Raw genomic sequence first — 19,301 nt, 5'->3', positions numbered from 1 at the left:
TGGAGTATTTCTAGAAAACTGTCCATTTCCTCCAGATTTTCAAATTTGTTGGAGTACAGTTCTTCATAGTATCCTGATACTATCCTTTTTATTTCAGTTGGTTCTGTTGTGATGTCACCCATTTCATTTCTTATTTGTGTTATTTGTATTCTCTCCCTCTTTTCCCTTTGTTAAATTTGCCAGTGGTTTGTCAATTTTATTGATCTTTTCAAAAAACCAAGTTCTGGTCTTACTGATTTTTTCTATAGCCCTTCTATTTTCTGTTTCATTGATTTCTGCTCAGATCTTGATTATTTCCTTTCTTCAGGTGACTGTAGGCTTTTCTTGCTGTTCTTTCTCTAATTGTTGGAGATACTGGTTTAAAGTGTTGATTTTGCCTCTTTTTTCCTTTTTGATGTGTGCATTTATTTCTGTAAATTGGCCTCTGATCATTGCTTTTGCTGTGTCCCAAAGATTTTTGTATGTTGTGTTTTCATTCTTGTTTGACTCAAGGAATTTTCAAATTTCAATTTTGATTTCTTCTCTTACCCAGTCTTTGTCAAGGTGGGTGTTGTTCAGTTTCCATGTGTTTATTACTCTTTTCCTGTTGATCTTCCTATTGTTGATTTCTAATTTAATAGCATTATGCTCTGAGAAGATGCTTAGCAGTATTACGATGTTTTTAAATTTATTAAGCCTTGCTTTATGGCTTAATATATGGTCTATCATAGTCATTAAACTTTTTAAAGAGTACTGTTTTCATTTCTTCATCATCAATTTTTATCTATCTCAAGTTTAGTTTCTTTCTTCCCTACTCTGGTGAAACTGATTTTCTTAAAAACAGCAACTTTTCTTGTTAATGAAATCCAATATTTACTTTGTAATCTTTGTGTTATTTGACTGTTTTTAGCAGCATTAGGTATAAATGACCATCCCTTTCTTCTTGAAACATTATCTTGTTTTTTCTTGTGCCCAACTCCTCTGACTTTGCTTCTGTCTTTTTGATAGACCTTTTTGATGACTAATTATCCAGTACCTTGCTAACTGTAGGAGCAGCTCAGTCTAGTCCTTCAGTAGTCTTATGGCAAGAATAGCACTGCCAGCTTCCTAGAATTTTGGTATCATCTACTGTAGTTTCCTGATGTTTCATTAAAGCAACTTTGCTATTGCAGGTTGAGTTAGTCTTTCTTCTGATACCTATTTACATTATAGACCAACATCCTCACTCTGAAGCAAGAAGTTTCTGGTACAAAACACTTGAGCAGTTTGCTTCAGGCCCATATAGTCGTTTGAATGGGCTGTATTACCTGACAATAACGAAAAAGCAATTTTAAAGGACTTGAATGGATGTTAAATAGCTCAAACCTAATAACTCAAACCCTAAAACAAATGGTATGCCATAAAATTTAAATAGTTATCAGACTTTTCCTACTACCCAGAACATGAATCTCTATACTATCAGCATATTGAGAGGGAGGGAGACAACATAGACTCAATTTTGTATATATATATTTTCTATACATATACTACCATCCCTGTGTATTGTACACACAAAATAAATTTTGAATGAAATGAAAATTAAAAAAATAGTATTTAAAATTAATTATAAGATTACAATTCTTCTAATCTTTTGGGAACAAGAAGCAGATGGCATTCCTCTGGAAGCCTCATTCTTTGATTTTCTCATGTATCCTGTTAGACAAAAATAGGTTTTATCATATATCAAGAGATTCATCTGAAATTTTTCTTAAACTAATCTCTTAAGAAGTGATATTTCAAAGTTGAAATGTGATGGTTCTTAACTACTTAAATTCGTTTTATGATCTATGTGTTTTAAAAATGGAATTTCCAGTTTTGCATACTAGGCAATTTAGATAGTTTAGCCACAATTTTATGTAAAGGCTTTGGCTTTTCTTTTTTTTCCTGTTTATCCTTAACTAAGTCACTTCTGTCCTTTCTTGAAAAGGCTTTCAGGAGGAGATGAAATAATTCTAGGGGAAACAGAGTCTAGTTTGTAGTAAACAAAGTCTACTTGGGAACTGTTTAATTTCAGCAAGTAATTTAACTTCTTTGTGCCTCTGTTTAGGAGCTTTAGTGGTATAGTGGTTAAAGCATTTGGCAGCTATCCAAAAGGTTGGCAGTTTGAACCTACCAGCCATTCCACAGGAGAAGGATGAGGCAGTCTGCTTCCATACAGATTTACAATCTTGGGAACCTTATTAGGGCAGTTCTCTATCCTCTATGGTTGCTTTGAGTTGGGATATAATCAGTGGCAGTGGGAGTGAGTTGGTTGCCTCTGTTTCCTTTTCATTAAAATGAGAATAACCTAGTACCTGCATCACAAGTTTGATATAAGAGTAAATAAGCACATAATGAACGCTTCATAAGTGTTAAATAATTAAATAAATGCATCTAGTTGAATACAAAAATAGGATTTAGGGATGGTTTTTAATTTAATTTTTTGTTATAAACAATCTTGTAACGTATTTATTTTCATAAAATAGTTTTAATTTTTGAGGTTAATGTGATTACTACAATGAGAATATTGAAAAACTTATGCCTACATTGTTGTTGTTAGCTGTCGGTCAACCCCCAACTCATGCAACCCCATGTATTACAGAGTAAAACTGCTCCATAGGGTTTTCTTGACTGTAATCTTTATGCTAGTAGTTCATCAAATGTTTCTTCTGCAGAGCCACTAAGTGGGTTTGAACCACTGACCTTTAGGTTAAGAGTTGATCATAAACTGCTTGTGTCATCCAGGTTCCTTAATTCCTATGTGCAGCTCATGTATTCTTTTCAAAAAGAGAAGATGCTAACAGTGCATTGAAAACACGGAAATAACAATTACATTCAGAAATCAGTTAAAAATAGTTTTTTTTTTTTTACTTTATCCTTGTCTAACATTTTTTTGACCTTCATTTTTGTATTTCAGTGGTCTGTGTTTTGGGAATTTTTAGGGTTTTTTTTTTTCTGTTCTGAAGGAATCTTTTGAAAGTCCTACCCACATTACTTATGTTTTCAAGGATTTTGTTGTTGATTTTTGAGAAAAATAGCAAATGTATATTAAATATAAAATTGCTGCTGTATTTCATATTGTATAAAATACAAAAATGTTCCTCATAAAGAGAATCAGATTTCTAGTGATTCAAGATTGTTTTTGGCACTTGACTGCTAACCAGAAGGCTGGCGGTTCAAACCCACCAGCCACTTCTCAGAAGGAAGCTTGGGCAATCTACTTCCGTAGTGATACTGCCTTGGAATCCTAAGAAGGGGTCTTTATGAGTTGGGTCTGACTTGACGACACATAGCAACAACAACATGGAGTATTTATATGGAATACTTATGTCTTATTTTTCTTTAACTGCAGGTTATCTTGTCTATGAATTTGACAAGTTTTGGTTTGAAGAAGAGCCAGAAAGCATAATGTATTTCAACGTGTATAGAGAGAAGTTTCATGAAAAGATTAAAAGACTTTTACTAGACTCTAATGTAGCACTTACTTTAAAAATATAAATCATCTACAGTATTTCTATTTCTACCACGTTTTGCACTCCCAGTAGAATTTATATGTTGTAATAAAAATTATCTGACCAGTTACACTCCTTATATATAATTTCTTAACAAATGTTTCAGAAATTCTATTTACAAAAGCTAGTGGACAATCAGTGTATGTTTACAGTTGCTTATACACTGTCCTCCAAAGGTACCTTCCCCTTCCAAAGATCCCCTCTGTAGACTCATGTGAACTACAGTTTGGAATTTGGGACTTAGCGCATTTCATGGAAAGTATAAATCAGGTATTTGTATTTTAATCAACTGATTAAAATGTGGACAACTTTGTTTTCATTTTTATGTTTCGTAGCTAGCAAGTTGGCATTTTTTGAAGGCCCTTTAAGGTTAGTGGGGTTATTTTTGTTTTTTTAGTTGGGAAATGGAGTATTTTCTGCATCTTATTTTAATTTCTAAGTCAATTAACAGCAAAAGTAGTTCTTTATGATTGTCTTTGCATCTCAGTCACATGTCTCATGTTGCTTCATTAGTAGCAGTAAAAGCATAGATACATCAGAGAGGATTAAGAACAATGCCCTCCTTTTTGGTTCTCCTTGATTATTGGGCATAAAAAATAATGAAAAAAAATGACAATATTGGCAACTATTTTTTTGGAAAAAGGACCATACTGTAAAGTATTACAGTGTTATTTTGAAGCTTAAAGGCATTGTCTCATCTTTAGTATTTGATGTTTTTCAATGGTAGAATAAACCTTAGTTAATGCGTGGTCTGAGGACCTTCTATGAAGCTCTTCACCTATCTGTATTTTTGAAATGAGATATATTTGCTAAGAAAATCTTGACTGTACTTGGAAGACAGTTTCTATTTCAGTAAAGCTGTTCTTGAAACTTAAATAAGAGGAAAACTTAAAGCTTTTTTAAAATCTCAGTTAAGCATCATTGGTTTATTTGACTGACTGTTAACTCTTGATTTTCTTTACTTTGACTCCATGGTCTTTCTAGATAATGTTGTATGGACTTCAAGGATATTCTTTGAGTTAACAGTCTGTAGGATTCTAAAGTAGCCTGAGGAGATAATGACTGTGCATTTTGTATAGCTTTATTCTCCTGAAATCTCAGGAGGACAGCAAATGCTGTCAAGGATTGTATATAGTGATGAGAATCTAATGAGGAAGTGTGTTTTAGACATTTGTACTCAGCAAAGAAGCTGAGAGTCTGAAGTTAGAGAAGTTCATCTGATTAGTAAATTTTCCTTCAACCCTTCAGAAACCAACCCATTAAAAACAAAATGTAATCTAAAACATCATGATATTTGCCACACCTTTTAACATTGTATATATGAAGTGTTTAAGGACTGGCTGTTACATGACACTTGAGACTTTCATGTTCATTGACAAACCTCTCTCTTAACACTTGCTACAGGGAAGAGTGACAGGCCTCTCTCTTAATGCTTGCTAAGAGAAGAGAAGCGTGGTAAGAAATACCCAATTGGAAAATACCAGGGCAACACTGGAGAGCACATATATTAAAAGTATATGCATTAAGACAATTATTTTTTAAACAAGATAAAACTTTTTAAAATTGCATTCATTTTGTTATTACAATGGTAGTGGTTTCTTGAAGGAGCTTTTCAACCTTGACAGTATCTTAATAGTTTTTTTAGTAATGTTTTCATGTGTTATTGTCCAGCTAGAGTTCTATGATGTGTAACAAAATCTGACAAGGATCAGGTGTTAACCATTAAAGTTCATTATATCGGGGTGCTAACCATTACATGGAAAGCAATTTTTGTTAGTCTTTTCATTTTTGTGTTGAAAATAATTATATTTTAATCTTTCAACAGCTTAGATCTTGAACTGATTTAACCCTTTGTCAGTGTACCTAACAAAAGTGATTGGAGTATGGAAGGGGAAACTTTTAAGTATTTAAATTTTTCCCCTTTTAGGGAGAAAAAGAAAACCTTAATGTCTTTTAATGTCAAGAAACCATCATTATAAAGTTTGCTTAATAATATGTTCTTTAACTCCACCTCCATTTGTAATTATAGATAAGGCTCTGTTTTCACTTAAAATAATTAAGCAAGCATTTCAGATAGTTCTGTAGTGAATTGGTCTAAAAGCTGCCAATAAATTCTCAAATTTGATAATCTGGAAGCCAAGCTAAATGTCACCAGTTGTGAATTAGAATGTGAAATGAGCCTTCTGCTTTGTATGTGACAATGACTTAACTGAAAAGAAAAATACAGTAACTGTGTTTGTCTTCCTACTTTCCTTTGCTTTCAACATATGTATGTTAGAATTTTATGTAGTCTTAAAATTTATACTTAGAATCTTATCTTTTTCTGTAATAATAAATAAAATACCAAAGTAGTGTTAGAATATTATGACATTGTAGTAGCAGGAAATTTATGTGTTTATTTTACCATCAAAAAGTGATTCAATGTTGAAATGAATTTTTTTTATATGGTAGGTCAGAGAGAGTTTGCTGATGATAAGCATAGTCTAAATATGTCATTATAAAGGTTTTATAGTTCAGATATGTTCTGAAGGACAATCTTTAAAGAAATGGGGGAAATTGGGGGTGTCAATTGAACCTAAACCAACCTCTTTTTGCATATAAAAATGGTGTTACAACTTCATCAGTGTCTTACTCACACCATTTACATTGGAAAACAGAATCTTTTTCTTCACAATGCCCGTCCTGATTTTTCTCTATTTTAAGAGCTACTTGGATTTGTATGTATTTTTCTATGTGGAAATATACATATTCTTTGTATTTATTCCATTGTTCATAACTGTTCATGTTCTTCTTCTTCCCTTTGAGAGCAGACAGTGAAATAAATAGGACTTGGTGAAAGATTTTCTTAATGGACAGGCGTTACATGAGTGTGAAAAGTGGACTCTTTTGTCAGAGCAAAACTGTTACCGTGGCATAGAAGAGAGGAAGTTTGGCTTGGAGGGCAATGATGTTTATGATCTTTCTTGAAATTATTGTTGGGGGCCAGCAGCTATTTTCTCAGGATAAATGCTCCACCCATGTCTCTATAAACAAGTCTGGGGATGCTTAGTTTCCATTTTTATATTTACAAATCTCTCCACACAGTTTTTAAATGGCAAATAATGGAATGCTAAAATCTAAGACAAATCATGGCTTGAACTTTTTGTTTCCTGGCTTCATCTTTTGATGATTAAAATTAAAAAGGTACAGGTAAGACACAACTACTACATTATCATAGGCCAACTCTGCATTTCTGTTAAACAAAGTATTCAGAAGCTTTATGCAGTAGCTTTCCCTGGGGGAAAAAATGCCTATTGGCAGCTTAAACTGATTTCTGTCTACTTTGACTAAGACAGTTGACTTCTTATGTAAAAGCAATAGTGTAAAATGTGATGTCCTTTTGTTTGGAAACTTAAATGAGCAAATAAAATATATGTTGAAATTGTTGTTGCCTTTCTGTGTCTTCCCATCCTCTCTATCCTTTACTCAAGTCATTTATGTTCATGAAACACACTGATTTTCTTGTTTAATCTCTAATCGTGTTGCTATAGAGTAAATCAAAATATAAAGAAAAAAATGTCCATTTTTTGTGACTTTTATGTACATATTTAAGATGTTACTGAATGAGAAAAGTTGTTCCTGAGACAGAAACTTGCTTCATTTTAAAAGAAGCCACCAGAAATATTATCTACACCGCCCTTGCTTTTACAAAAACAAAAATAAAAATAATAATAATAAAAAACAAACTCATTGCTATTGAGTCAATTCCAACTCATTAGCAACCCTTTCTTGGGTTTCTGAGGTGGTATCTCTACGGAAGTAGATTGCCCAGTCTTCCTTCTGAGGAGTGGCTGGTGGGTTTGAATTGCCAGCCTTCTGGTTAACAGTCAAATGCCTTAGGCACTATGCCACTAGAGTTCCTGATAGGAATAATTAATACTGAGCTGCATTTTTTTTCCTCTTAACATCAACAATGTATCTTGAAGCTATTTTCATGTAATATATAGCTTCTTATTCTGTATTTCTACAGTTTTGAAGTGTTTCAATATGTATGTGTCTGTTTAAGCATGTATATATATCCAACACTTTTCTACATTTAGTTAATTTATAATGTTTTGCTTTTATAAGCAATGCTAGAAAGAAAAACCTGTGGGGTATGCACAAGTTTGGGTTTACTGGGTAATACCAAACTGCTTTACAATGTAGTTTACCAATATACACTACCATAAAACTCAAAAAACTCACTGCCGTTGAGTCAGATCCAACTCATAGCGACCCTCCTTTGGTTTCTGAGGTGGTACCACTACAGAAGTAGATTGCCCAATCTTCCTTCCAAGGAGTGGCTGATGGGTTTGAACTGCCAACCTTCTGGTTAGCAGTCAAATGCCTAGGCACTATGCCATCAGAGCTCCCAGAAATTGTCATAGGTTCCATAAAATATGGATTCTGAAAATTAAAAATTCCAAACCTTTCAAATGAAGTTTATATCTATTAATTGTAAAGACTTTCACTTGCACTTTGGCAATTTTGTGTTCTAGGTGAACTTCCACTCATATCTGGGAATGGATCCAAAATGACAAACTTTTAAATGGTATTAGCGGTATTTTATTGAATATATTAACTGACAACTGTGGTTAATAAATAAAAAGAAAGTAATACTTCTTTGATAACTTTTCTTTGTTAGGTATTTATAAATATAAAATGCATTTCACTGAGTTTTCCTTTTCTGCTAGCTTGAGTCATAGTTAGTTCTTCAGTCATGAAGTTAAACAAAAAGTCGGTCAAATGCTGTAACTTATCTGGACATTATATTTGTCAGGTTGAACGCTGAATGTTTTATTTTCACCTTCTTAAGATGTGGAGTATAAAAGTTACACAAATAGATATAATTTTGCTTTTTTAAAAAAAAAAAAAATTACCAAACTCTTTAATTCTACTAGAATTCTTTTTATCTTTTTGGGGGAAATGAAAAGAACTTGTTATTACTATTAACCAGGCAGCAAAGATTCCCACTAGTATTGTTACATTTATTTCCTGAGGCTAATTATGTGGCACAGTCCATAGTCTGCCTTGACTTCATCAATTCTTGTTTCAGCTGTTCAAAGCACACAAACATAATGACATTCCAGGATCCCAGTCGCAAGAAGGAAGGTACAAACCTAGAAAAGTGCATGCCACCATTCAATTAGTTTGTTTGACATTCTCAAAGTTATTGTAGTAGTTGATGCTTCTCATTTTGCCACTGTTCTCACATGAAAATGCTTAAAAGTATCTTCATTTTTCAGTCCACTGCCTAAAATACAGTGTTCTCTAGATGACCTGTACTCTTTGAAAACAACAAAACCCTGATGATTATACCTATACAAGTCCAAAAACATCCTTTTCATACCCACCAGATGAAACCTGGCTCCTCCTCTCTGACTTGGTTCTTTTCCCTAACTCTTCAAGTTTTTTGGTTTGTTTTTCTGGGGGAGGGGGAAGTTTTGTTTTGTTTTGCTTTCTGAACAAGAGGTAGGAGGAAACCATTAGAAATTCAAAAGGAGAAATCAAAGAAATGATGAATAAATGAACCCAATTTGATAGTCAAGAAATTACCAGTTTACCAGTTGCCGTTGAGTTGATGCCAGCTCAGCGTCAAGAAATTAGTTCTGTCTATGTTATGGCAAGGAGTTCTGGTAGCGTAGTACCTAAGGCATGACTGCTAACAGAAGCCTGGCAGTTCAAACCCACCAGCCACTCCTTGGAAGGAAGACTGGGCAATCTACCGCCATAGAGAAACCACCTTGGAAACCCAAGGAGGGGTTGCTATGAGTCAGAATCAACTCAAAGGCAGTTCTTACCCTTAGATTGTCAAAGGTATATGTGTTATTTTGTTTGTTTTCTAGAATTCTGACAAACTGCAGACCATATTATTGATTGGGAATGTCTGTTTGCCAAAATGAAATACCCCAGGTAAAGATGTCATCAATTAAAATGTCATTGGATCATTGTTTATGATACCTAACCTACAAAAATCATCCCCCAAAGAAAATTATCATTACATGGTTAATTATTAATAATTAGTGTATCCATTTTAGGTTAATTTTATAATATACTTAATTTGTATTAGTGTATGGTAAGAGATCATGGTGAACTGAAATCTTTTGTGTAATATGTATGTGCTTTTATGTCTCTTTTTTAAAGTTTAAGGCATTGTTTTATAATTTTAAAGAATTATGAATTCTTTAAATTCTTTTACATATTCTTTAGTGTGATCTTTGTTCAGTATATCATAAATTCATGCTATTCTTTCTTAGGAAAGTAGTTTCTAATAATGTTTTTATGGGGAAAATATGATCTACTGCACAGAACTATTTTCTGCAAGAGTATAATTACCCAAACAGCATTTTCTGTATCATTTTTCTAGATCAGTGGAAATGATTTTTGCCTGCTTTAATATAATTTGAAATAGTATATTAAATAAAACAGTGAAAATCGAATACTGTTTTCTCATAATCCTCTATTATGCTTTCCCTCCTCTTTAGCTCTCTTGTCCAGAGAAGGCAGATTATAGTCCACATTTCAACTAGGTTGGGACAAGGCAAGAGATCATTGATTTTGAATGAGCCTCTGATCAAGGTTGAGAAAACTATCCAACCATACTTTATTATTTTCTGGCATGGTGGAATTGATGGGTTGGAGAAATCTGTGTCAAGGAAAAGTAGATACTAAGTATGCTGCATATACTAATGTTGGTAAGATAAATATTAGTTGGTTAGATAAAACAGTGTGCCAAGGTACACGGATACATTATAAAGATCATATCCTACCCTTTGAAAAAAGCTGGCAGTCCTTCTTTGGTGAACATAGCCACTGCACAGTTGGGTATACTTGTGTAGTGTCCTGGTGGAGAATTTATAAATCTGGTTTTCACCACATCCACTGGAGAGGCCAGAATCGTTGTGCAAAATCCAGCAATAAGAGCAGACAATAAGTGGCAGGGCACATCATCTAAAATGGATTAATGCAACAGGGCAGCATCAGGTGAGAGAGCTTATAAATTTTCAGTTATTTGTCAAACCCTTGAAATCCAGTTTATTCATAACAGGATGTCAACATAGACATAAATAAAGGTTATACTTGTACTTGCTACCACTCGTCTGTCCATTTGTCTTACTGTGGTAACGTGTGTTGCTGTGATGCTGGAAGCTATGCCACTGATACTTCAATTAACAGCAGGGTCATCCATGGGCACTTTTCAGCAGGGTTTCAGACTAAGGCAGATGAGGAAGAAGGGCATGGCCAGATCCACCTCTAAAAAATTGGCCACTGAAAACCTTATGAATAGCAATGAAACGTCATCTGTATATTGCCAGAAAATGAGGCCCTCAGGTTGAAAAGCACTCAAAATACAACTGGGGAGAAGCTGCCTCCTCAAAGTAGAGTCAACTTTAATGATATAGATGGAGTAAAGCTTTCTGGACCTTCATTTGCTGATATGGCACAACACAAAAAGAAACAGCTGTAAACAGTGATTAATAATTGGAAATGGAACACATGAAGATCGATATCCTAGGCATTAATGAGCTGAAATGGACTGGTATAGGCCGTTTTATTTCTGACAATCATCTATATCTCCTATGCTGGAAATGACAAATTGAAGAGGAATGGTATCACATTCATCATCAAAAAGAATGTTTCAAGATCTATCTTGAAGTACAATGCTGTCAGTGATAGGATAACACCCATATGCCTATAAGGGAGACTGAGAGTGTAGAACGAAGGATATCCTTGCTGATAACCAGATGGATCTTGGCTGAAAGCAAAAAATACCAGAAAGATGTCTACTTGTGTTCTATTGACTATGCAAAACCATTCAACTCTATGGATCATAACACATTATGGATAACGCTGAGAAGAGTGGGAATTCCAGAACACTTCATTGTGCTCTTGAGGAACCTGTACATAGACCAGGAGGCTGTCGTTTAGTTAGAACAAGGGGATGTGGTATAGTTTAAAATCAGGAAGGGAGTGTGTCAGGGTTGTATCCTTTCATCATACTTATTCAATCTGCACACTGAGCAAATAATCCAAGAAGCTAAACAATATGAAGAAGAATGCAGCATCAGGATTGGAGGAAGAGTCATTTGTTAATGATAAGTAGATGATACAACCTTACTTGCTGATAGCGAAGATGACTTGAAGCACTTACTGATGAAGATTAAAGACTACAGTCTGCAGATTACACCTCAACATAAAAGAAAAATCCTCACAAGTGGACCAATAAGCAGCATCATGATAAATGGAGAAAGGATAGAAGTTGTGAAAGATTTCATATTACTTGGATCCACAATGAACACCCATGGAAACAGCACTCAAGAAATCAGAAGTTATATTGCACTAGACAAATCTGCTGCAAAAGACCTCTTTAAAGTGTTGAAAGGCAAAGATGTCACTTTGAAGACTAAGGTGCACCTAACCCAAGCCATGGCATATTCATTTGCCTTATGTGAAATCTGGACAATGAATAAGGAAGACAGAAGAAGAGTTGATGTTTTTGAGATGTGGTGTTGGCAAAGAAGACTGAAGTACCATGGGCTGCCAGAAGAACGAACAAATCTGTCCTGGAAGAAGTGCAGCTGGAATGCTTTTTGGAAGCAAGAATGGCCAGACTTCATCTCACCTATTTTGCTCATGAGGAGCTCTGGTAGCATAGTGCCTAAGGCACTTGACTGCTAACTAGAAGGCTTCCAGCTCAAACCCCCCAGCCACTCCTCGGAAGGAAGGTTGGGCTATCTACTTCCGTAGTGATACCTCCTCGGAAACCCAAGGAGGGGTCGCTATGATTTTGGACATGTTCTCAGAAGGGACCATTCCCTGGAGAAGTTACTTGGTAACATAAAGGGTCAGCTAAAAGGGGGAAGACCCTCAGTGAAATGGGTTGACACAGTGGCTGCAATGATGGGCTCAAGTATAGCCGGGATTGTGAAGATGGCACATGACCAGGCAGTGTTTTGTTCTGTTGTACGCAGGGTGGCTATAACTCAGAGCTGACTCAATGGCACCTAACAACAACAGCAACAAGGAAGACCAGTTAATACTACTATTGTGCAAATTTATACACCGATCACTAAGCCAAAGATTTGTGAACTTGAAATTGAAGATTTTTACCAACTTCTGCAATCTGAAATTGACCAAACACACAATAACATTTATTGATATTTATTGGTGATTGGAATACAAAAGTTGGAAACAGAAGAAGCATTGATAGGAACTATTTCTCTGGTGATAGAAATGATGCCAGAGGTCACGTGATAGTTTTGCAAGACAAATGACTTATTCATTATAAATAAGTTTTTCAGCAGCATAAATGGCAGCTGTATACATGGACAAAGAGCTCTTGTGGTATTGCTAACCAGAAAGTTGGTGGTTCTAACCTATCAGTTGCTCCATGAAAAAAAGATGAGGTAATCTATTTACGTAAAGATTTACAGCCTTTGACATTCAATTGAAGTTGCTATGAGTTAGAATTAATGACAGTGGGTTTGGTTTGTTTTTTGTATTTGGTTTATACATGGGCATCACCAAATAGAATATACAGGAATCAAATCAACTACATCTATGCTAAGAGATGATGGAGAAGGTCAATATTACCAGTCCAAAAAAGGCCAGAGAACGACTGAAACAGACCATTAATTGCTCATGTGCAAGTTTAAGTTGAAACTGAAGAAAAGAAGGTCTGTGAGAGCCAAAATATGACCTTCAAATATCACTCCTGGACTGAAAGACCATCTGAAGAATAGATTTGATGCATTGAATACCAATAACTGAAGACTAGATGAGTTGTGGGATCATACATGAAGAAAGCACAAAAGTCATTAAAAAGGCAGTAAAGGAAGAAAAAACAAAAACGAGTGTTAGAAGAGCCTCTGAAATTGCTCTTGAATCGAGAGTAGCTAAAGTGAATGGAAGAAAATGATGAAGTAAAAGAGCTGAATACTTCAAAAGGGTGGCTTGAGAAGATGTAGTAAAATACAATGAAAATGCAAAGGCCTGGAGTTAAGAAACCAAAAAGGAAGAACACATTTGGCATTTCTCAAGATGAAAGAACTGAAGAAAAAAAAAATTCAAGCCTTGAGTTGTAATAATTGAGGATTCTGTGGGTAAAATATTGAATGATGCAGGAAGCATCAAAGGAAAATGGAAGGAATACAAAGGGTTACTGTACCAAAAAGAATTGGTCGATGTTGAGCCATTCCAGGTGGTAGCTTATGATAAAAAACCAATGGTATTGAAGGAGTTGAAGTGGCACTGAAGAAGTTGGAGAAAAACAAAGCTCCAGGAATTGACAGAATGCCCATTGAGATGTTTCAAAAAAACAGGTGCAATGCATAAAGAAAACAAAAATTCTGACCATTGGTCCAATAAGCAACATCATGAGAAATAGAGAAAAAATTGAAGTTGTAAGGATTTCATTTTACTTGAATCCACAATCAATGCAGCAGTCAATAAATTAAAAAAAAAAAGTATTGGGAAGATCTTCTGCAAAAGACTTCTTTAAGATGTTAAAGAGTGAAGATGTCATTTTGAAGACTAAGGTGTGCCTGACCCAAGCCATTGTCTTCAGTACCCTCATATTGCATGTAAAAGCTGGACAATGTATAAGGAAGACTGAAGAACTGATGCTTTCAAATTAATGGTGTTGATAAAGAAAATTTAATATATCATGAACTGCCAGAAGAATGAACTTATCTGTCTTGGGAGCTCTGGTGGTGTAGTGCCTAAGGCATTTGACTGCTAACCAGAAGGCTGGTGGTACAAACTCACCAGCCACTCCTCAGAAGGAAGGTTGGGCAATCTACTTCTGTAGAGACACTGCCTCAGAAATCCAAGGAGGGGTCACTATGAGTCGAATCGACTCGCAGCAGTGTGTGAGTCTTGGGTGAAGTGCAGTAGGAATGCCCCTTACAAGCCAGAGTGGCCAGACTTCATCTCTCATTCTTTGGTCCTATTATCAGGAGGACAAATCCCTGGAGAAGGATATTTTGCTGGGGAAGACCCTCAATGAGATGGATTGATACAGTGGCTGCAGAGACTCAAGCACTCAAGCATAGCAAAGTTTGTGAGGGTGGGGCAGGACTGGGCATTGTTTCTTTCTGTTTTTCAGTTACTATGAGTCGAAACCGACTCAGTGGCACCTCACAAGAACAACAAATCTTGCACTTGAAGAAGACGGCAAATAGGATATGGCTTAGTGGATTATATGCTCTTACAAAAATATAACCTGTCAGGTTTCTTTGTGCCACTGGGACCTAAAATATATAATAATTTATATTAGGGAGCTCTCGTAGCACAGTGCCTAAGGCATGTGATTAGTAACCAAACTGTTGGCAGTTCAAACCCACCAGTTGTTCCATGGAAGAAAGAGCAATCTACTTTCATAAAGATTTACCACCTTGGAAACCCAATGGGGGTTGCTGTGAGTCAGAATCAACTCGATGACAGTGAGGTTTTTTTTTTTTTCAATATTTCTTTAGGAACTCTGTTGGCATTGTGGTTAAAGCACTGGGCTTGCTAACCAACAGGTTGGTGGATTGAATCCATCAGCCCTTCTGTGGGACAAAGATGAGGCATTCTGCTTCTGTGAAGCTTTATAACCTTAGAAACCCTAGGAGGGCACTTCTACTCTGTTCTGTAGGGTCGCTGAGAGTTGGGACTGACTTGATGGGTTTGGTTTTTAACACTTCTTCCTGAACCAAAGTCATTGCTTAAGGAGAATTTCAATGTCTCTGGAACCTATTAAAATATTATTTTTAGAGACTTACCCAGTGATAAGGAGCTCTGGTAGCGTAGTGCCTAAGGCCCTTGACTGCTAACCAGACGGCTGGTGGTTCAAACCCACCAACCATTCCTCGGAAGGTTGGGCAATCTACTTCGTAGTGATACCGCCTTGGAAACCCAAGGAGGGGTCACTTTGAGTCGGGTCTGACTCGAGGGCAAATAACAACAACATACGATGGTATTACCTTTTGGATGAAACCATTGAGCTCCTTATATAAGCTCTATATGTAAGTTCTATACAGTGCTCAATAGACTCACCTACTAAATTCTGCTGAACAAAGAACAAGATTGTAATAGAAGTCCCAAATATTGATATAAAATGAGAATAATGCTGATGTAAAAGTGCTGTGGTAGTTTTGTTGTAGTAGGTTTGTGCTCTTTTTTCTGCTTTTCAGAATATATTTAGTGTTGAAAATTAATTTGTTTATAAAAGAGAAAACTACTAAAGTTGAAGGATTTAGTCTGTGGCTGGAGAAACTCCAAGATAGATTATAAATGTGCAGACCTGTTTGTTATATAAAATAGGAAGTTACCTGCTAGTAGGTTGTTTTTCACAAGGCTCTCCTTCATTAGGTCATATGTTACTAGCTCTGTACAATTGATGATGACATTTCTTGTCAGATTGGGAGTAGTCCCTGGAAAAAGGAAAACATTTAATAACTCCCTTATATGATAAAGTACTAACTGGAACTGTGCATTTTAATGATTATAAAATCTTTGAAGTTAGTTACCTTTCCAAAGACCTCTCAAACCTTCAGTTGTTGCTATAATTCTGTAAGCATTGTAAGTCCCAGTGTAGCGTGGTTTGAGACCATGCAGATGGCTCTGTGCTTGAAGTCTGACCTTCACAACTTCTGTGGGTTGCCCAATAAACACTGCTACTCCTCCAGTTGTTAAGCCAGCGGAGATCTTGCTTCCTAAACTAGCTGGTGCTATTAAAAAGGGGGAAAAATATTTATTATGCTAAGGAAAAAAAAATCAAGATCTAATTTTTAGTGGTTACTGTTTCAGTACCCCTACATTTCTTCTACTTCCCTAAGGTCTGTCCACATATTGATCATAGTAAAGGTAGAAAACTTCAAAACTGAAAGAAATAAAAAGATTTTCAAGGTAAAAATGCATAATACCCATTTAAGCAGTAGTTTGGTTCTTTGCTCTGTTTAGTTCTGTTTTTCAATATTTCCCAAATGGGATCTGGCTCCTGACACCAATAATTCTTATCAATGATAATGTCAAGTCTTGAACCTAGTGGTCTTAAGAAAAGCGTAAGTGGACAGACTACTCCCAAGAGGACAAAAATAAGAAAGAAGCTAAGAAAGTGATTTTTTTTAACTTGAAATTTGGGAAAATTGGCTTCTGTTACCCAAACATATATTTAATAAAATTACAAATAGTCTTGGAACTATTCACGATTAAAATTAATCATTTTAAAGGACTATATATAGCATTTTGTGAGCTCTGGTGGCATAGTGCATAAGGCATTTGACTGCTAATCAGAGGGCTGGCGTTTCAAACTCACCAGACACTTCGGAAGGAAGACTGGGCAATCTACTTCTGTAAAGATACAGTCTTGGAACCCCAAAGAGGGGTCACTAGGAGTCAAATCAACTCGACAGCAGTGAGTTTGTTATTTTGGTTTATATAGCATCTTATTGTTTGACTTCTATTATAATCCTTGCTGGGTAAATTCATAAATTAGTATATGATATCCTGTCCTAATATCCTGTACCTAATGCTGTGAGGTAGAAATTGTTCTCATTTCTGATGAGAAGCTGAGTATCAGAGGAGTTGGATGATGCACAAGATCACATAGTAAATAGTAGAGACTTTTTCATGTAGAGCAGACAAGCCAGGAAGAAGGAGATAGGAGGAGGGTAAAATGAATATCCTATGTGACTACCTTGGCAGATTTTATCATTTCTGCTTTTGAGTAACCTTTGGATAATCTAACTTTATGGAATAATTTATAAATATTTATACAAATATAAAAAAGCACTTTGGCACATAGGCAGTATATAAAATTACAGCAATTCATTTCATTAGTATTATGATTTTACTGTTTTCTCATCATGTTTGCAAGGAGCTGAATATAGAATAGATAGCCATCTTTTCAGTTGTCAAGATCATATGATGATAATTGCCTCCACTTTTGGCCCACATAATCTTATCTTGACATATTCATGCTTTCCTCCAGTCTCCAACCTTTTTGGCACCTTCCAATTCCCTCTTCTTTCCCAGTCAAGCTCTTTGGGAGCCTGGCTCTATACTTTGTCCTAACTTCACATGGCCCATTCCCTTAAGGATATTTTTGCTAAAGGAACCCATGAGCTTCTATTTGTTAGGTCCAATGATCACTTTGGCTTCTTTCACTCTGTATCTCTCTGTTCTGTTTGACCTTACTGATATTCCCTCCTGCAAATCCTTGGAATCTAGTCCAGACCTTTCTCTTAAACTCTGCCTGTGTCTGCCACCCCCAAGGTGATTTCTGTATTCCCTCACTCAATGAATGACATCTTTATTCAGAAACCTGGAAGTCATCATCTATTCCGACTTTTTCCTTACTCCTTACTATTAATGGTTCTTCACCACGTTCAGTCAATTATACTTCCCAAATCATTCAGATTGACCTCTCTTTTCATTGCCTATTGCTATTACTTTAGGTCATACCTGGATCACTTCTTACCTTCTAATCTATCCCTTGGAAGCTCTAGTAGCATAGTGCCTAAGGCATTTGACTACTAACGAGAAGGCTGGCGATTCAAAGCCACCAGCCACTCCTCAGAAGGAAGATTGGGCAATCTGCTTTTGTAGTGATACTGCCTCAGAAACCCAAGGAGGGGTCGCTATGAGTCAGATCCAACTTGACAGCAATGAGTTTGAGTTTTTAATCTATCCTTTTTCTATATATCTTCTGTATTGCCACCAAAACAACTTTTGAAAATGTCATTTTGCTTCTGCTACTCCTCTACTTAAAGTTTTCAGTGACTCTCCATCACTTCAAGGATAAAATCCAACTTCCTGAGCATGGCCTACAAGGCCTTTTATGAGCTGTCTCTTTCCTGCCCTTCTGGCTTTCTCCTCACCAACATCTCCCCCTACTATGTCCTTTCTCCACTCCTGCCTGTGTGTTTGTACATGGTCTTTGCTCTATTTTGATGGTCTTGTCTTTCCACTTCAACTAGATTACCCTTACTCATCCTTCAAGAACTAATTTGGACATCAGTGTTTCAGGAAAGTTTCCCATGACCATGCCCCCATGGCTAGATTAAATATTTTTCAAGGTTTGAGTTCACCTAGATGCACCTCTGAAGAAAGGCCTGCCCATCTGCTTCTGAAAAATCAGCCATTAAAAACTACTGTGATACACATGGGTTATCATGAGTTAGAATCTACTCGACTGCACCCGATGTTGGTGTTTACAACATACAGCAACCTGTTGTCTTGTCCCTCTCCCAACAAACCCCATACTCTGAAAACAAGTCCCTGCCTGAAGAGAATTTGTTATCTGTATGTCTAACACAGGGAGCTCTGGTAGTGTAGTACCTAAGGCATTTGACTGCTAACCAGAAGGCTGGTGGTTCAAACCCACCAGCCACTCCTCAGAAGGAAGGTTGGGCAAGGAGGGGTCACTAGTGTGATAAATACTAAATGAATTGAGTAAGCATAAAAAATACCGCCATGATATATCACATTAATCTTATGCCTAAAGCACTAGAAATTGCTTATAGCAGTCAAATGGAAGAAAGCCATTGAATGGGCAGTTTTACATCCTTTGTAAATTTCCTTTTTGCTGCATACATAATTATGACAGTGCAGTATTGATCAAGTAACATCTAGACTTTATCTTCACTTTGAATGTCTTTATGAGGATAAGTTTGAATTTATATATTTGTTTAAATAATAGTGGGAGCTCTGGTAGCATAGTGGCTAAGGCACTTGACTGCTAACCAGGAGGCTGGTGGTTCAAACCCACCAGCCACTCCTTGGAAGGAA

At 36.0% G+C, this 19,301-nt stretch overlaps 2 protein-coding genes across 2 annotated transcripts in view; one reads left to right on the top strand and one right to left on the bottom strand.

The window, feature by feature from the left end:
• The window catches only part of ELMOD2 (ELMO domain containing 2), a 48,588-nt gene extending 45,093 nt beyond the window's left edge, over positions 1-3,495 (top strand). The window contains exon 8 of the mRNA XM_007941204.2: positions 3,350-3,495. Coding sequence (XP_007939395.1) covers positions 3,350-3,495 — 146 coding nt within the window. The remainder of the gene's footprint in view (positions 1-3,349) is intronic.
• Positions 3,496-8,532: 5,037 nt separating this feature from the next.
• UCP1 (uncoupling protein 1) overlaps positions 8,533-19,301 on the bottom strand; it is a 14,332-nt gene continuing 3,563 nt past the window's right edge. The window contains exons 3-6 of the mRNA XM_007941201.1: positions 16,040-16,240; positions 15,842-15,943; positions 10,298-10,478; positions 8,533-8,647 (exon numbers count right to left, since the gene is read on the bottom strand). Of these exons, the coding sequence (XP_007939392.1) occupies positions 8,533-8,647; positions 10,298-10,478; positions 15,842-15,943; positions 16,040-16,240 (599 nt within the window). The remainder of the gene's footprint in view (positions 8,648-10,297; positions 10,479-15,841; positions 15,944-16,039; positions 16,241-19,301) is intronic.

Source organism: Orycteropus afer, unplaced genomic scaffold, assembly GCF_000298275.1.
Source record: "Orycteropus afer afer isolate SDZICR_OR568_19922 unplaced genomic scaffold, OryAfe1.0 scaffold00076, whole genome shotgun sequence".
NCBI classification, from domain to species: Eukaryota; Metazoa; Chordata; class Mammalia; order Tubulidentata; family Orycteropodidae; genus Orycteropus; species Orycteropus afer.
The sequence above is the reverse complement of the archived record's forward strand: the minus strand, read 5'-3'. Positions and strand labels throughout refer to the sequence as shown.